A 20,056-nucleotide genomic window follows, 5' to 3' on the forward strand; every position below is an offset into this window, starting at 1 on the left:
TTTCCGGAAACTATTTTATATCTTTTATTTTAAACAAGTTTTTGCACCTGCTTTTTGCACATATTCCTACGATTTTATATTTTAAATAAGTTTCTGAACCTCTTATTTTCTTTTTTTTATTTTAAATAATTCGTATGTTATTTTATCGAGCCATGATCGGCGTTACAGTAGTGTCTTAAATTAATTTATTAACTGAAAAATTAAATAATGATTAACAAGATATTTAGTACTCTTAGCTAAAGCTGTATTCGGCACAAATTGTTTCACGATATTAGGAAAATTTGCAGTTATCTTTATATAAAGAACATATATATAATATTTTATCAATCTTTATTGAAGTATGAATCATTAAAAAGAATTATGAAAATTGAGATATAATGTTGGAATATCAAAAATATCTAATAATTAGTAATTCGTTTAAAAGAATTATGCAAGTAATATAGAATTGTGCCCGAGATGCCACAAAGCAAAACGCGAAATGTACGGCGATATCCGTTTGTCAAAATCATATAAAATACTTGAATAATTGTACTAACCGTTCAATATTTTTCAAACGCCTAAATACGCTATAAATAGCATCCGGCGAAAAGCTCGGGGAGGGGAAGGGGGTCGCGAGGCGAAGGCGTAGGGGGGGCGCGGCGCGGTGGCCGATCGTCATCCTTTTCGCTCGACGACTTCGCAGCAAGACGGACGTGTGGCGTGAGGCGCTCGCGCATTAATCTACGAAAATTAGAGATTCACGAACGCGAACTGTTAATTAATTACATAAGGATACTCAAATAGTAATATTGCTCAAAACTAAGGTGTGTATCAGAGTTATATCTCAATCTTTATTACTCTCTTTGACGATTTACGTTCAAATAAAGATTAATAATATATATTCTTTAAGTAAAGATAAACGCAAACATTTTTTAAATTATGAAACAATTTGAACTAAATATAATAATGGATATAAATAGAAATATCATATATTACACATTTACAGATATATTAATTAGATATTTAAGGGCGGTGTATTCATAGTCCGATCTTATTTCAAGACTGTCTTAAGTAATGTCTTACGATGTTAATACGGATCTCTGATTCGTGACTTCTTAAAATTATACTTAAGACGGTCTTGAATAAAAGCCCTGACTATGAATACCGGCCTAAAACATAGATGAGTTGTGTGCGTAACGATAAATAAAACGAAATAAATCGTACCATAAAGCATCGTGTAATATTCATCGAAGAATATTAAAATGTAATGTATAGATTATTTTACTGATTTTGTAATAGGCGTTAACATTAGTATTTCGACAGTTAGACGGTTGGCGCGTGACCTTCGGTTGGGGATGGTACGAGGTGGCACGGAACGGCGCGTCATGTTTACGCCTAGTTATCGCGCAGTTATTATTCCCTTACCGAAGCTCGTACAAACAACGTAGCCGTGTCGCGACTTTTTTTCACATTATTTTTTGAAATCTTTTTCGCGAAGAATGTCTAATACAATACGAAACGTTGTATTATACTTTATGAATAATTATTCATATTAGTAATCGTATTATGTGAATATTCATAAAATACAACATTTCATTAACATTTTATTATACCTAGCACTTTTTGCGATTATTATATGTTTCAAAAAGAAATGTGAAAAGGAGCAGTATGCACGGCTACTTGTTTGTATGAACGGTATCACACGAGTCATAGAAAAGCAACGTTGATATGAATACTCTTATGCAAAAAAATCGAAATTCCTGCTTTCAATATAATTAATACAGTTTAATAATTTAATTAATTTTTGTTTTTGTGCATCTTTCGTTACGATCCGTTAAAAAATTAACCGTAATTTTGAAACAATTAATAAAAGAAACACATCTTCCTTTTATTAATCTCTAGCCTATTTTATAGATTCTAATCATATCTTACAGACATTATCTATGAATAAATAAAAGATTCAGCCCTTTTATTTGCTTTGACTTTTTCGCAATGATAACGGATTGCAGACGTGATATTCGTTTCTAAAAGTTAACCGATTGCAATAATAGCATAGTAATATAGCTATTTATTACATTTTTCAGATTATCTTCCCTCTCACGGGTACACCTTGACGTGGTGAGGGGGTTCAGTACCCAGAGGATATTTTACACGAAAAAAATGATTTTTCTCAAATATCTAAAAATTTTCGGATATGTCTGAATGTATATATCTAGATAAATTTTTAGATATTGAGTAAAATCATTCTCTTCGTGTAAAAATCCAACGGGGAAGCTAACGTCGCCGATTTATTTGAAAATGAACGAACCGCAGCCGGTTCGTCGCGTCGCGCGTTTCGCGAGTGCCGTTCTAGTTATTGGACTCAAGTTATAGTCCGCGCGCGATTAGTATTCGCGAGTGTTTTACGTGAGTGTCCTGTGCATATTCTGAGAGGAGGTGGAGGTCTGGGAGAGACATCGGGCACTGATGGAGCAACCTGGCGGTAAATATTATTTTTTATTTGTGTAATATTAATCTTTTTTCGCTAGTTTTTAAATCTTTTTATGTGACAATTATTTAAAAATGATTATTTTTAAATCATTGTTAAATAAAATGATTTAAATAATTCTATATTCTATAAAATAATTATATAAAGTATTAATTCTATATATATATATAAAATAATTATACATTCTCTAAGGTAATTATATATTCTCTAAAATAAATATTGTATATATATTTTTTAAAGAAGATCTTAGCAAAAATAAATTTGTATAAAATTTTAAAAGTAATTTTTAAGTAACTCTCTTTTTACATAATTTAGATTTTAGATAAAAGAAGAGTTACGAAAAATTTAGATAAAGTACTATATTTTTCTAAAATAATTATATATATTCTCTAAAGAAAATTTTAGCAAAAATAAATTTGTATAAAATTCAAATATTTTAAAATTTTAAACAAATTTATTTTTACTAAGATCTTTAAAGAATATATATAATTATTTTAGAATTATATATTTTAGAATTATTTTAGAATTCTGTATTTTATAAAAAATGTATAATTATTTTAGATAATACATAATTATCTTATATCTGTAATTAAATAATGGGTTCAAAATTCAATGCTTACAAAAATTATATTTTCATAATTGATTATTTTTCAGCAAACTGCATGCGTTCATATAGCAATTATTTTCTTAGTAAAAATAAATTTGTAGAAAATTTTAAAGTATAAGAATAATTATACATTTTTTCATAAAACATAATTTTAAAATAATTATATATATTCTCTAAAGATCTTAGCAAAAATAGATTTGTATAAAATTTAAATAATACTTTAAAATTTTTATTTTAGATAATACATGATTGTTTTATATCTAATTAAATAATGGGTTCAAAATGCTTACAAAAATTATATTTTCAAAATTGTATGATTGTTTTTCAGCAAACTGCATGCGTTCATATAGCAATTATTTTTTAAGTAATGATTATTAGTTATTTTTTTATTCAGTTTTAATTTGGATTTTAATTTATTTGTTACACATGTAATTTTTAAGTAATTCTCCTTTTACATAATTTAGATAAAAGGAGAGTTATTTAAAATTTAGAAATAAAATAATTATATATTTTTTCTAAAATAATTATATATATTCTCTAAAGATCTTAGAAAAAATAAATGTGTGTAAAATTTGAATAATACTTTAAAATTTTGTACAAATTTATTTTTACTAAGAAAATGATTGCTATATGAACGCATGCAGTTTGCTGAAAAATAATCATACAATTATGAAAATATAATTTTTGTAAGCATTGAATTTTGAACCCATTAATTAATTACAGATATAAGATAATTATGTATTATCTAAAATAATTATACATTTTTTTATAAAATATATAATTCTAAAATAATTATATATATTCTCTAAAGATCTTAGCAAAAATAGATTTGTATAAAATTTAAATAATACTTTAAAATTTTTATTTTAGATAATACATGATTGTTTTATATCTAATTAAATAATGGGTTCAAAATCCAATGCTTACAAAAATTATATTTTCAAAATTGTATGATTATTTTTCAGCAAACTGCATGCGTTCATATAGCAATTATTTTTTAAAGTAATGATTATTAGTTATTTTTTATTCAGTTTTAATTTGGATTTTAATTTATTTGTTACAGATGTAATTTTTAAGTAAGTCTCCTTTTACATAATTTAGATAAAAGGAAAGTTATTTAAAATTTAGAAATAAAATAATTATATATTTTTTCTAAAATAATTATATATATTCTCTAAAGATCTTAGCAAAAATAAATGTGTGTAAAATTTGAATAATACTTTAAAATTTTATACAAATTTATTTTTACTAAGAAAATAATTGCTATATGAACGCATGCAGTTTGCTGAAAAATAATCATACAATTATGAAAATATAATTTCTGTAAGCATTGAATTTTGAACCTATTAATTAATTACAGATATAAGATAATTATGTATTATCTAAAATAATTATACATTTTTTTATAAAATATTTAATTCTAAAATAATTATATATATTCTCTAAAGATCTCAGCAAAAATAGATTTGTATAAAATTTAAATAATACTTTAAAATTTTTATTTTACAAAAATTATATTTTCAAAATTGTATGATTGTTTTCAGCAAACTGCATGCGTTCATATAGCAATTATTTTTTAAGTAATGATTATTAGTTATTTTTTTATTCAGTTTTAATTTGGATTTTAATTTATTTGTTACAGATGTAATTTTTAAGTAATTCTCCTTTTACATAATTTAGATAAAAGGAGAGTTATTTAAAATTTAGAAATAAAATAATTATATATTTTTTCTAAAATAATTATATATATTCTCTAAAGATCTTAGCAAAAATAAATGTGTGTAAAATTTTAATAATACTTTAAAATTTTATACAAATTTATTTTTACTAAGAAAATAATTGCTATATGAACGCATGCAGTTTGCTGAAAAATAATCATACAATTATGAAAATATAATTTCTGTAAGCATTGAATTTTGAACCCATTAATTAATTACAGATATAAGATAATTATGTATTATCTAAAATAATTATACATTTTTTTATAAAATATTTAATTCTAAAATAATTATATATATTCTCTAAAGATCTCAGCAAAAATAGATTTGTATAAAATTTAAATAATACTTTAAAATTTTTATTTTACAAAAATTATATTTTCAAAATTGTATGATTGTTTTTCAGCAAACTGCATGCGTTCATATAGCAATTATTTTTTAAGTAATGATTATTAGTTATTTTTTTATTCAGTTTTAATTTGGATTTTAATTTATTTGTTACAGATGTAATTTTTAAGTAATTCTCCTTTTACATAATTTAGATAAAAGGAGAGTTATTTAAAATTTAGAAATAAAATAATTATATATTTTTTCTAAAATAATTATATATATTCTCTAAAGATCTTAGCAAAAATAAATGTGTGTAAAATTTTAATAATACTTTAAAATTTTATACAAATTTATTTTTACTAAGAAAATAATTGCTATATGAACGCATGCAGTTTGCTGAAAAATAATCATACAATTATGAAAATATAATTTCTGTAAGCATTGAATTTTGAACCCATTAATTAATTACAGATATAAGATAATTATGTATTATCTAAAATAATTATACATTTTTTTATAAAATATATAATTCTAAAATAATTATATATATTCTCTAAAGATCTTAGCAAAAATAGATTTGTATAAAATTTAAATAATACTTTAAAATTTTTATTTTAGATAATACATGATTGTTTTATATCTAATTAAATAATGGGTTCAAAATCCAATGCTTACAAAAATTATATTTTCAAAATTGTATGATTATTTTTCAGCAAACTGCATGCGTTCATATAGCAATTATTTTTTAAAGTAATGATTATTAGTTATTTTTTTATTCAGTTTTAATTTGGATTTTAATTTATTTGTTACAGATGTAATTTTTAAGTAATTCTCCTTTTACATAATTTAGATAAAAGGAGAGTTATTTAAAATTTAGAAATAAAATAATTATATATTTTTTCTAAAATAATTATATATATTCTCTAAAGATCTTAGCAAAAATAAATGTGTGTAAAATTTGAATAATACTTTAAAATTTTATACAAATTTATTTTTACTAAGAAAATAATTGCTATATGAACGCATGCAGTTTGCTGAAAAATAATCATACAATTATGAAAATATAATTTCTGTAAGCATTGAATTTTGAACCTATTAATTAATTACAGATATAAGATAATTATGTATTATCTAAAATAATTATACATTTTTTTATAAAATATTTAATTCTAAAATAATTATATATATTCTCTAAAGATCTCAGCAAAAATAGATTTGTATAAAATTTAAATAATACTTTAAAATTTTTATTTTACAAAAATTATATTTTCAAAATTGTATGATTGTTTTTCAGCAAACTGCATGCGTTCATATAGCAATTATTTTTTAAGTAATGATTATTAGTTATTTTTTTATTCAGTTTTAATTTGGATTTTAATTTATTTGTTACAGATGTAATTTTTAAGTAATTCTCCTTTTACATAATTTAGATAAAAGGAGAGTTATTTAAAATTTAGAAATAAAATAATTATATATTTTTTCTAAAATAATTATATATATTCTCTAAAGATCTTAGCAAAAATAAATGTGTGTAAAATTTTAATAATACTTTAAAATTTTATACAAATTTATTTTTACTAAGAAAATAATTGCTATATGAACGCATGCAGTTTGCTGAAAAATAATCATACAATTATGAAAATATAATTTCTGTAAGCATTGAATTTTGAACCCATTAATTAATTACAGATATAAGATAATTATGTATTATCTAAAATAATTATACATTTTTTTATAAAATATATAATTCTAAAATAATTATATATATTCTCTAAAGATCTTAGCAAAAATAGATTTGTATAAAATTTAAATAATACTTTAAAATTTTTATTTTAGATAATACATGATTGTTTTATATCTAATTAAATAATGGGTTCAAAATCCAATGCTTACAAAAATTATATTTTCGTAATTGTATGATTATTTTTCATGAATTATATTTCATGATTGTATGATTATTTTGCATGAACGCATGCACACTGCATGCATTCATATAGCATTTATTTTTTAAATTAATTATTATAAGTTATTTTTTTACTCAGTTTTAATTTGGATTTTAATTTATTTGTTGCAGAAGTAATTTTTAAGTGATTCTGCTTTTACATAATTTAGAGGAGAGTTACTTAAAATTTAGAGATAAAATAATTATATATTTTTTCTAAAATAATTATATTATATATATACATTTATATATATTAGGTGTTGGAATTAATTCGTAGCGTTTTACAAGTGATGGGAAGTACTTTCATTAATGTATTTTTTAATGCTCATGTGAAATAAATAACATTCTTTCATTAAAAAACGCTACGAATTAATTCCAACACCTAATATATATATATATATATATATATATATATATATATATATATATAAAAGTTGGAATACAGTTGATATACCGTTCTGTAAATTGGGGGAACTTAGGGGCTGCACATACGTCAAGAATGTCGGGCGACACTTAACGTCGCGACGACGCCAGCCTGACGCCAAAACAGCGACCCATTCGTTCTCATGTACATGGAGCCCGAAAATTATAAACTAAACTAATTTACTCTACAAACTACTATTACAGTTACGTGGGATCGTAAATGTGCCCCGGGTTATTCACGATCGATCTTCAGCACAAGAGCTAAGAAGAATGACTCAACGCAAAACAATTTCAATTATGTTTCTAAAGAGACATTATTCTCGTACTACGTAATATTCATTTTACGACTTTACGGCAGATATACGTCGCTATTTTTCAACGTAAGTTTAATTAATCATAAAGAAGCTAAATTGTAAACTTTAAGTAAATTTTATTAATAAACTGCGCGCAGAAAAGCCTGAATATAACGAAAAATCTATAAAGACGGACTTGATTGTAAGAGCGTAAAAAGCTTTCGTAGAGGTCGTATTCCAACATAAAAAAGCGTTTGCAGAAGACAAGAAGGTAAAACTCCGTCTGTAGGGCTGCCGTCGGGCAGCCAATGGCTGGCGGAAGGGTAAGATGCTTGTCTTCGAACCTAGGAAATTGATTACTCTTGGCTGCCTTTGAGTACTCTTTCTTCTTCGTTTCCTTCCACCTTTGCTTCATCGCCTCACTTTATGCTTATCTATCTTCTTTCTTTTTACCTGACTAGTGTCTCTTAGTTCTTACATCTTCAATTCAATTTCTCAATCATTTACGCATCGCATTTAAATCCCTCGACGATTAAGCCCACCGATGATTAATTCCAATTATACATTAGGCTTTTCATCAAGACTTTTGTCGTTCTCTTAAATCTTTGATCGCTTCTCTACAAAGTGGATGTATTCTTATTCGCACTTTGCCATTACATTTCGCAACGAGTTACTATTAATCTTACTTAGAAAGCTTGATGTAAATTGTAAGAAACACTTTCATTTTACCACGGCCATTTTATCTCGTTTTTATGAGCGAGGAAGGTCTTGTCTCGGCGGACAGGTCTTACATTGATCTCGTTGTTCCTAAAATTTCGAACGACATCTTGGAACGGATCTGTCATTCAACGTAGATTGATTTAGATGCCGGTCGACGTAAACGAATAAATCTTACATATCTTTGGATCAATGTTCTGGTGAGAATTGTTTCCCGATACCGACGTTTCTATTCGCGAGTTGAGAGGAGAAAAATATATTGGAAATATCATGAAATACATCTGTAAAAGCAAAAATATGGTTGTATTATTAAAGTATTATTTCTCTAATATGTTTTGGGATTATTCTATATTTGTAACAATTCTTTTATCTATTTTTAAAAAATAATATTTTATATAAAAAGATTTCAAATTTTAAATGTATTATTTCTTATAATATAAACTGTTTATATCTTTTAATAATTAATAAAAAAATTGCAAGACGTTATAGTCAAAATTACAAGACACCTGTATACTTAAATTACATTCATTTTTAGCTGCAATCGCCAATTCAAATTGTTCTCAAGTTTAAGTCAATTGTCACATAATGTACGAATGAAGATAGTAATACTGAAATCTGTGATATTTGAAGATTTAAATCGATTTATTGTCTTCTAAATATGTAAAAGACAAAATCCAATTTAAGATTGTATATTTTTTTATGTAATTTCCAAATATTTGTTTTTTTTACAGCCAGCAGACGGCTTATGTATGGTCCAGCGTTTGCTTGGGTGCCCTATCGATGTTGGCGAAGGAAACTGGCGTTACTGTTTTGGCACTAAACCTTCTTTACGATCTCTGTCGTTCCTGGCATTCAATCAAGAGGTAAGTGTTTAAGTGCTATTGGAGTGTGTGTGTGTGTGTGTGTGTGTGTGTGTGTGTGTGTGTGTGTGTGTGTGCGTGTGCGTGTGTGTGTGTGTGCGTGCGTGTGTGTGTGCGCGCGCGTTCTGGCGAAATGTAAAGTTTAATGTCTTTGAGGTAAACTTTAAACTGATATAGTTATCTTGATTTTAATTATTTATAATTCCTCATAGTTAAAAGGATTGATAAGATACTTGTATCGCGTTTGAAAAATTAGATGTTAAACGAAAAAGACACGAAATTTATTCGTTCCCCGGCGGAAATCATGTACGTGCAACGACAATAAAATCAATCGCGAATTCTATGTCGCATGTCCCAAAGCGGTAAATGTGCTTCTCGTGAACGATAGAAAATGCGGCCAAAATATTTCGGCGCGTTAAGGTTTCGTGTTGGAATGCAAACTCTTTTCAAAAATTGACTAGGTGCACTATTAATCATAGTGATAGTGTACTGGCGCAGTGCTCGATACTATTTTTGTATTCACAACGGTGGACGTATAATATAATCTGCAATACGAAAAAAGCCATCACGTTATTCGGTATATGTATTTTACAGGTCTATTTTCGAAGCCAAGTGGAACGACGATTCTAGATATTTTTCCAAACGTGCTGCAGCGTTACTCGTTTCGGTAAGTTATGAGATAATTTTAATACAGTAACAAATAAAATCGCGTCTACATTTATATATTAGGTGTTGGAATTAATTCGTAGCGTTTTACAAGTGATGGGAAGTACTTTCATTAATGTATTTTTTAATGCTCATGTGAAATAAATAACATTCTTTCATTAAAAAACGCTACGAATTAATTCCAACACCTAATATAAATATACGATAATTAGTATACTATGATTATATCACTCTGATTTATGAAAGTGTGAATGTATCGTGACAAAATCTTATGTCTCAAAACGGGCGATGTATTCGATGCATCAATGTCATTCTAATATTGGTTATTAAAGGCAATCAATCATATTAAATCCTAAAAGATCGAGAAGAAAGAATGATTCTATAATGATATGTGAAATATAGATGAGTTAGTAATGGTCAAAGAGGATTGGAATCCCCTTAACGCACCATGCACATTCGGTCGTGCGTGGAAGTCCCACAGGATTTTCAGGCGAGTAGCAAGAGCCACTAGCTTTACTATTATTGTATTAACGACAATGTCTGCACTTCTGGTATCCGGGGAATTGCAGGGATGTCCATGACTATATTTATCCATTTAGGTCTGTACACTCTCAACTTATTGGATAACTGGATTAACAGAAAAATCAAGCAGCTTCACATTAAACCTTCACTGCAATTGGGAGAGAAGCATATTGTATTGTATAATAATTGTATAATTGATTTGTAACTTTGATTATTTTATTAAGAAAATTTATTAAAAATATCAAGAATAAGATAAAAATTTTGATGAAGTGATCACGAATCATTTGCAAATGAGTATTCACACACTGTTTTAATGTAGCTGTTAGTAATAATATAACTCGACATTATACCTAAAGGGGATTTTTCTACGTGTTAAGAAAACAGGATCGTCGCTCTTCTATAATCCACGGAATTAGCGTGGATCCTTTCTCTCTTTCGCTCTCTCTATTCCGTGCTGGCATTAATTCTTAACGACCGATATCTTTCGTTTTTATCGCCTGGCTATAGTCAGACACCGATGTTTACAGCAACTCGTGCTTTAAGCAAATTTAACGATCGTTACCATAGATACACTCGACGTAGAGAATTTCCCTTTACGGTCACCGAAAATAAATAACATTCCCCGAACTGCTATGCAACACAAGACAAACTGTGCGGCAAACGAAGCGAGGGATGAAATAGCGGCAGTTTCAAAAGATCAACAGAATGATGTACGATTCGCATAAATGGGTATTGTATAATGCTCAGCAATCGAAAATACGGCACGGCATTACCATCGGCATCCATGATAATAATCAGCTTTCTCGCAATTAATTTTATTAAGTGACGGCAATAATTAAATGATCAATTTATCTTCCTTTAGGATTCATTAAAGTTAAACATCACATTTTAACTTGAATACACTTCAAAGAAGCGGAAAACTTGCACAGTTTAATTTCGATCGAACGTTTTATGCGTTTAATTTGGAATCCTCTTTGAAACTTAATTTTCAAACAGGATTTAAAGTTTTTGCGAATAGTAAAGCTTTTAAGAAGGCTCTCTCTTTCTAGTAAAATCCACGCGGGCGTGAAGTACCTCGAATCTTCAAAGGAGTCTCAAGTGGTAAATTTCATCGATAAAGGATGTGAATTTCTCGTATTTTCGGTTCGAATCCATTGAGGTCATGTTGGTCGATCTCGACACCGTAAGGTGTAACCCCTAAACGGAGTTTATGAGATGCTATTAAATTCTCGGCGCTTTACTGTCGTTGATGTTCATACCCAAGAAACGCTGGCTCTTACGGCGCCGGCGCTCATCGTCTTTATTGTCGCGAATTAATTTAGACGGCGTCGTATTAAGCACCTTTACCAACACAAAGAACCGTTCGATAAAGATCCAAGGATAGCATATCTCTCATAATCAATAATAGTTGTACTTATTATCAAGCAAGCATTGTATATTAGATACTAAGTATTTAGCAATTATGAAATGATATACAGGATGATTTCCAAAACTGATAATGAATACCTTAAAGTCAGCTTTTTTTTTGTATAATATTTTAAGAAAAGTTTAATACAAAATTTAATTAAAAAATTTTAAATATCAAAATTAGATGCTATCTCGTATATAATAACAAAATTTAACGCCTTGACACTGATCATCCCTGAAGGCAAATCCCTGACATTTGTAATTTTTAAACTCTTTCTATTTAAAAGTATCATAATCTCGACATTTTCGTATTAGACTATTTTAAAATGTTACAAAGAATCTGTGAAAAAAATGTTTATCGTTAGTTTTGGGATATTCTGTATAAACGGACAATAATTCTACGATCGTAATTTTTTTATAGTGCATTAATCTTTCTGTAAGTTAAGTTTCTATAAAAAGATAATTTCTGAAGGAACAGAGTTTCAAGTTTCACATTAAAATTCTGTAGTGTATAATTAGACGGTAAACTCAATTGTATAATTTCCCTCAGTATCGGAATTGCTAAATAACGTATTTCACCCTTAAGATGTATTGTGGTAAGTCAAGGCGGGAACACGATCTATCACGTGGGCCAATACAGGAATAAAGGTTGCGCATGGAAAGTACTTTAACCGAACACGATTCTGAGTTATGCTAATTTATGCCGCCGAACGAGGGAGGCGTGCTTGCACACGATCTACCCTCACACAGTTATCTACATATCCCGGATCTCTTTGCACCCCTGTCGTTTCCGCCATCCCGTAGCACTTACACATTCTCAAGTACGTCATTCTCAATGATGCTTCTCAGTCTTCATTGCCAGGAAAGCTCGCTAATATTCTAGAATGCAATGCTATATTTTGGCTAACGTTGAACGTTTGTTAGATTTATAATTTCCTTTGTTTGAACAAACTGAGATAAAGACATTATATTTTATTTGTAAAATATTACTTTTCATTATTGATTATATGGAAAGAATGATTTTAATGAAATATTTAAAAATGTAACTATAGATACATATATATTTGGAAATAATTTTGTTTGACCAAAATACTTATTTAAAGCGCTCAAATTAATCGTTAGAATGTAAAAACTTTTTGCAGCATTATCATCAATGTTTTAGCGTTCTAGATATTTTAATGGTTCAATCAAATATTTTCAGATTTAAGTTAAATTTTTAGATATTTCAGCAAAACCATCTATCTTAAGTCTGCATAAGTGAGACAGAATTATATATTTTTTATATATTTGGGATAGTTATCTATTAATTAACAAATAATTTTCTGAAGGAATTAACGTCAAATGCTTTTAAATTATTAAATTATTATTTAATACAATTAAATCATACTAAAAAGTCATTGCTATTATATTGGAAGACACGAGCGCTAAAGACGTATTATACAACTAACATCTAATATGACAAATCTCATCAACAAGCCAATCCATTAGAGAAAGAGAGAGAGAGAGAGGGAGGGAGAGAGGGAGAGAGAGAGAGAGAGAGAGAGAGAGAGAGAGAGAGAGAGAGAGAGAAGTACATATACTATTTACCAATTGTACAATACATTGCTATGCTCACTGTTATCTGATTGGCTTAACGTTTAACTCTCGCTTATCTTAAACTCTTTCTCAAGATACTGCAATTAAAGAGAAATTACGATCGAAGCTACTATACCAGCAAAAAATGCATTATCGCGATTGCTTTCTGTAGCCACTTTATCATTATCTAATTATTAATCGATATCTAATCGAATATATTAAGTAAATGAATGCATTTTCGAGAAAAATCTTGAAAGAATAAGATATGTATTAGTCTGCAGAATATATTATAATCTTTAATTTATTAGCTTTCCGTTACTGTACCCAAGCATTACATTGTAAAGCATTACTTACAATTGTGTATTCATCCACGATTAAAAGTTTGCAATGTCGAAAAAAAGCTGCATCAATATGCGATATGACATTTCGTGTGGATCGGATATTTATCGGAATTGAATTTCCGTTCCGCTCGCCGTATTCCGCAGGTCAGCCGGGATCCTCGGTGGTGGCGTAATACAATATTCGAAGAGCTTCCCATCGAAGAACAAGGCCGGCATTGGTGTCGAACGTCTCTACAGGATGCGGCGTTTCGATGACAGCGTTACGTACATACGACGTGTTCGTGTGACTGCTTAGGATGGACGCTAACCCTTGTCTGTCGACTTCGATCCTAGAGGATATGAATACCTCGAATTGGCAGATATTGTCCGACTCTCCCACCCTTCCAGAACCACTCACCAACGTGTCTGTCCGTCGACAAGAATGCGAGCGAGAGCGACCCCGACGTAGGTACAAAGGCGGAGAGACAGTGAGAGGGCCAACAACGTCCCCGGATAACTCCGGAATAAGGGATAGAGAGCGGTCTATCGGAGGATGGTACGGACGTCTATTGGGTTAGCGAGCTCTGTGGAGGACGTGACAGAAATGTGACGACGGTTTCGTGTCATCCTTTGCGTGAACGTGACGACGTCTTGGCGCGCCCGCGCGCGCGAGAGAGAGAGAGAGAGAGAGAGAGAGAGAGACTGCAAAGCAACTACCTTTCGTTCTTTGCTATTCAGACACGCGAATCGTGTTACTTAATTAAACCATTTAGTAGAACGTGACTGGTGCGTTGCGTCGACTGGTAACATTATTGCGAGATGTATTACTAGCTTTCTCGCCACGTATCTTACAGATGATGAATAATTAACGTGAAGAGAAAATTGTATCACGTGGACGCGACATACGAATGCACAATTTTGCCTTTGCTTCACTTTTGGAACATTAACTCTACTTTGATTCACTTTACTGCATTGTAATAGTTTATATCTTTCTGTATTTACGGCTCTACCGTTGTGCAGTGAATCAATAAACTGAATAAATAATTTGAGAGACTGTTTGAAAATATAGTTCAATTACTTTGTTTTATTTCATTTTTTTGTTATATAAGCATAAATATAAAATAACAATTTATGATAAAATATAAATATATTCAATTATAATAAAATATAAATGTAAAGAATAAAAGTGTTGCGGGTTTTAATTTAATAAAAATTTGCAATACGAGCGTGTTTTCCTAAATATGAGACATTTGATTTAGTATTTATAGTCTTATATTTAAGACTATCATAAAATGTCACGAGTCAATCACAGTCGTATTATCTTTCTTAAAATAAAAACGGACTATGAATACCAGTCTTCCATGTCACATTTGATATTCATTCTATGAACTCACTGTTGAGGTTATATATACATGTAAGCCTTGCTATATTTAAGGTTTTAAATTCTTCCTAGTTATTAGTATTAAAAATATCAAGAAATCAAATTTGTTGAATTTAAATTTAAACATTAATTTGAATATTAATATGAGCATTAATTCGAACAATCAGCTTTTAAATCCACATTTGTTTTAATGTGTGTGGATGTTTTCATAAGTATCATATTTGAAAGAAAAATGCGTCTCTGGAACAATATGAAAATTTATCGACCATTTAATGTTTGCAGTTTAGCATACTTCTTGTGGTACGGCTCGCTCTACTTCATGGTACTTTGCCGAACTTCTCCGCGCAGGATAATCCAGCTGCTTTTCATCCCTGTTTCCATGTCAGGTGAGTATCTGTATAAATCCTTTATGTTACGCGAGTCGCGACGAGGAATCCTATTACAACGTTTCAAAACTCGCAGCGATTGAGAACGACTGGAAACTTTATACCATTGTCCCTCGTTGAGGAGTAACGTATCGCGTATACGTGAGATCAAAGTGTTGGATGACAATAGAAACAAGACGACTTTATCCTTTGATCTGATTCAGCCCGTATTCACCTCTCGCCCGGTGCTTTCAGCAGTTGGAAACATTTAAGCCATACCATTGTGATTGTTTGTTTTCGCACCTTTGTGAAAGAATGTTTTCTTACAGCCATCAATCAAGCATCCATTCTCAAGCATCCGATTATTTTCATGAAATTAACATAAAAATGAAAGATAATGGGTATTTAAGATATATGGATATTTCGAAAGATATCCCGAAATTCGAGAGTAATAAAATTGCAGTATGAAAATTCGTGAAAAATTGAATAATAAAAATGCATGCTATTTTTTTCATAAAATAGGTTTTTAATATAAAAATTCACGGTATGTGAACCAGTTCTAAATGTTGGTTAAAAATCGTTTATTTCACAATATTTTATTAAGGGGCCGATTTTTTCCCGTAATTCTTAAGTTATTACGCAGCTTTTTTATTCTACGTAACGACATCAATGATTATCATTACAGAAGATTATCGATCCCTTAGTGTCAATGATCTCGAAATGTTCAATATCTAATACCATTGCATTACATTCAGGTAGATGATTTTTTAACCAACGGATTTAGGATTAGTTATATCTTGAATCTTTAAACTAAAAATCACTTTATTTCAAAAAATAGCAAGCACTTTTATTATTTAATTTTTTTATGAACTTTTATGCTGTAATCTTATTACCCTCTATTTTCGGAGCACTCTGTATATAAATATTGTATATAAATTTAAAATGTTACTAATTTTATGATTGTGTTAGAGAGAAAAATAGAATATTTTTTAATATACTCTTGTAATATTTTCTACAATCATTTTCCAAGAAAGAGAGATTATTTTAAAGAATAAGCAATATTTGGACACGTATATACATATAAACTCTATCTTTTATTCATTTCAAATACGAATACGTAAGTTAAAATGTCTTTTAATGCTGCATCCCAAGGTTCAGAAACGTCAGTCGACTGTCAGCCGGAGAAAGATTCTCGATTCGTACTCAAGTTAAACCAAAAGTCTCGTCTGCCTAACTTTTCCATTCCAATTACTTGTTTGCAACAGATTCGTGACGCGTCCTGCTGCCCCGATTCGTTCGAGTCTCATCCTCAAAGAGTTTGAATGCGGTGTAACTTTTCGGTGCTGCTCGAAAAATCTCTCTGTTGATTTTCTCGAAGACTAGTGATACCATAATCCGTAGTTTTAATCCACTCGACAGTCTCGAGACATTCTATCGTTTTTAGAAATTTTTTTTGATGAGATAGATGTTCATAGATGTTCGGAGAGAGTCCAAAATCGCGATGTATATCCACGAAAAATTTTCTAATATACGATCCGATTTTACGGCTCGCTGAACATGTCCAGTAAATCCGATTCCGCTATATCCCGTAGTTCAACGATATCGCATGACCGCCGTATCTATTACGTCTCGCAAGGAATGGACGTGTCCTGACGTTTCACGTAGATGGAAAATGGAAATGGTCGCGCGATGTGATTCTCTCGACGCGACGCCGCAAAACTTCCGTTCATGACGAGACTACGAAATATATTCACCTCGTAGAGTTCTTTTATGGCAAGCGCCAAAGAACGGAGCAGTCCTTTTCACGCTCGTAAAAAATTATCTTAATTACAGAAGCGCATCGTTCGAAGCAGTGATAAACCTAATGCAATTTGTCTCCCTACTTTACAAAATTAATTAGTTATACCATTACATTTTCATGACAAAAGCCGCGTTTCTGTGCGTTTCTTTCATACGTGATTGTATAACTCGACGATAAGATTCCTCTTTCCAACACGATTGATGAAGGAACGCTAATTAAATATCCCATTCTGTAGATGCGCTTTCGTTTTTCACTGACTTTATAGAACTATAACCGTGAAAAACGGAAATTTTAGTTATTGTTTTAAAAGAGAGTGTTCGATCATTTTAGCATATTGAAAAATATTGTTTCGTTCCCATAGTCGTGCCCCTACCGTCTCTGTGACATATAGAAACGTCCTGGAGTAGTGTTTTGTCCTCCTGCAAACTACCGCCGTATTTATTCATTTTCCTTCCCCGGTACAATCCCAGCTTTTCCTCTTCGTCTTTTGGCCTTTTGAGTGAAAGGAAGAAACAGACCAGAGGGAGAAATGATATTAGGCGAAATACTTCCAAGCTGTCTTGCTAGAAACTGGGCAGGAATATTTTACGACATGTATAATTTGGCTGGATGTACCGTCGTTTCACGGAATTTACGATCGTGCAAGCCTACATCGGAGCGTTTCGGTACGGTGCTCCATATCATTCAGAATTCCATCCTCTCTCCGTTATCCCGGTTCCTTGTCCTCGAAATATCCTCCTCGTCGAGCGCGCACATGCGGCGGCACGTGTCCTTTGGTGACGCTGCAGCTTGAGGAGATTTGCCAGCAGGATGTCGTAGGTCGCGCGTATGAAGTTTCCACTCTAATGCAGTTATACGTTTACGAGGTTCCGGAAATACCGGACGACATATTTGCGATCGCGTGTACCGCTCGGCCGCTCAGGTGGTTACTCGGTTAGACCCTGCGGTGCTGCTGCGCGATTAATACGGTAATTTAAGTTTAAGCTTGTTAAGCGGACGACTAGCCCGCGTAACTCTACGCGAAGCGCTAATCGCCGCTAAATAGGCTACGATATAAATCATCCCGCGCTCGGCCCTCCCCCGTTATTAACAAGGGTTTCGCAACGTTTTCCTGACAACGCGCAATTACGACTTCGCTGCAACGCAGGATGCCCCCCTGCCGCTTCAATCTCGCTTCATGCAAGATTCGCGATTTTACATCGTCCTGTGACATTAACTCCGTTATCCAAACACGCTGTCTAATTTTACGATATCCAACATGTTACGTGCGCAAACGTATACGTTCAACGTGTGAATATACGTGGAAAGAATGGTTCTGCTAAAATATGTACCTAAAATGTAGTTAGATACACATCTGTAAATAATTTTGTTAGAATTTTGTTGGATCAAAATATGTAGGACGCTCAAACTAGAAGTCAAAAATTTTCACAACATTGTTCATTACACTTCAAATTTCTTACAGTAAAATCTCACTCCAAGAAAGTGAAAATATTTCACTTCTTGAAAAAAGAATGACAATTTTCACTTTTTAGAGTGAATTTTCATTTTAAAGTAGTGAAATCTCACTCTAAAAAAGTGAGATTTCACTTCCAAAAGAATGAAGATCGTCACTTTTTTTTTAAGAAATGAAAATATTTTCACTTTTTTCAAAGGTGGTTGCATTTTCACTCTCTTGAAGTAAGATTTCACTGCAAAAAATTTAGAGTGTATATTTGAGCGTCCTTTTGATATTCCAATAAAATGATTTTCTATATCCAAGGTTTTAGATACTTTAGCAAAATCGTTCCTTCCGTGTAATGCGCTGGATTGATTGAAATCAAATTTCGCGACCCGCTGTAGCCATTAAGATATATTTATGACATCGAGAAAATCTTGTTCCTCTCTATTTATACTTAGTCAAAGATTAAATGTAAATATGTTATGATGTGCGGCAACATCTTCAAACGAATCTTAGGTGAAACTCGTTGTCGAGAGTAGTGAAAGAGTGTATTGGAGGTTTTCATGTCAAGCTTGTTCAGCATAAACGGAATCGTTAAAGGATCTCTCCGGTTACGACAGACGTGTATATACCGCGTACGATCTTCGCAGTGATTAATTCCACGTCGGGTCCGCCCCATCGTGTCTCGGTCTATTGCTGTACCCATGTGCAATGATATTATGGGCGCCATACGCGTGTCATATCCATAACCTGCGCCGCCGGCTTTGTCGTAAAATATTAACAATGGTTAAATGGTGGTAAGCAGACTTCGTAAGATGGTGTGATATATTACGAATGTTACTACAATCAGGTCTTTGTCAATAAAGTCTTTATAAAACACTCGTTCCATATTAAATTATTTTTTCATATTAAATTAATTTCATTATTATGGAATATAACATAATTTGCAAGAAAATTAGATATAAATAATTGATGATAAACGTGTCAATAGCCAAATTTACCAATAGTCTCAATTGTAAATTTAATTACGTCTATAATAAAATTTATTGAGTTATAAACGTTATATTATAACATTGGGACATTATTATAAATATTAATCACATTATTAATCATGTCGTATATTAATTATCTTTGAACTAATAATTTTAAAATGCAGATATATGCACTCTGTTACATATTACGGATATTCTATCGTTTCAAATCGACATTGGCGAATAATTCTTA

The 20,056-nt window shown here is 30.5% G+C and overlaps 1 protein-coding gene across 3 annotated transcripts in view; it reads left to right on the plus strand.

Annotated features, from left to right (window-relative positions):
* The window catches only part of LOC105149042 (protein O-mannosyl-transferase TMTC1), a 222,199-nt gene that overhangs the window by 150,909 nt on the left and 51,234 nt on the right, over positions 1 to 20,056 (plus strand). For all 3 annotated transcript variants that reach the window (XR_015548279.1, XM_087416076.1, XM_011061177.2), the window contains exons 5-7: positions 9,229 to 9,360; positions 9,952 to 10,024; positions 15,511 to 15,614. Coding sequence is in view for 2 of the 3 variants with exons in the window: in XM_087416076.1 (XP_087272202.1) it covers positions 9,229 to 9,360; positions 9,952 to 10,024; positions 15,511 to 15,614 (309 nt within the window). In the remaining variant the exon portion in view is untranslated. The remainder of the gene's footprint in view (positions 1 to 9,228; positions 9,361 to 9,951; positions 10,025 to 15,510; positions 15,615 to 20,056) is intronic.

This window comes from Acromyrmex echinatior, chromosome 19 (assembly GCF_024713525.1).
Source record: "Acromyrmex echinatior isolate Ae372 chromosome 19, ASM2471352v2, whole genome shotgun sequence".
NCBI lineage: Eukaryota > Metazoa > Arthropoda > Insecta > Hymenoptera > Formicidae > Acromyrmex > Acromyrmex echinatior.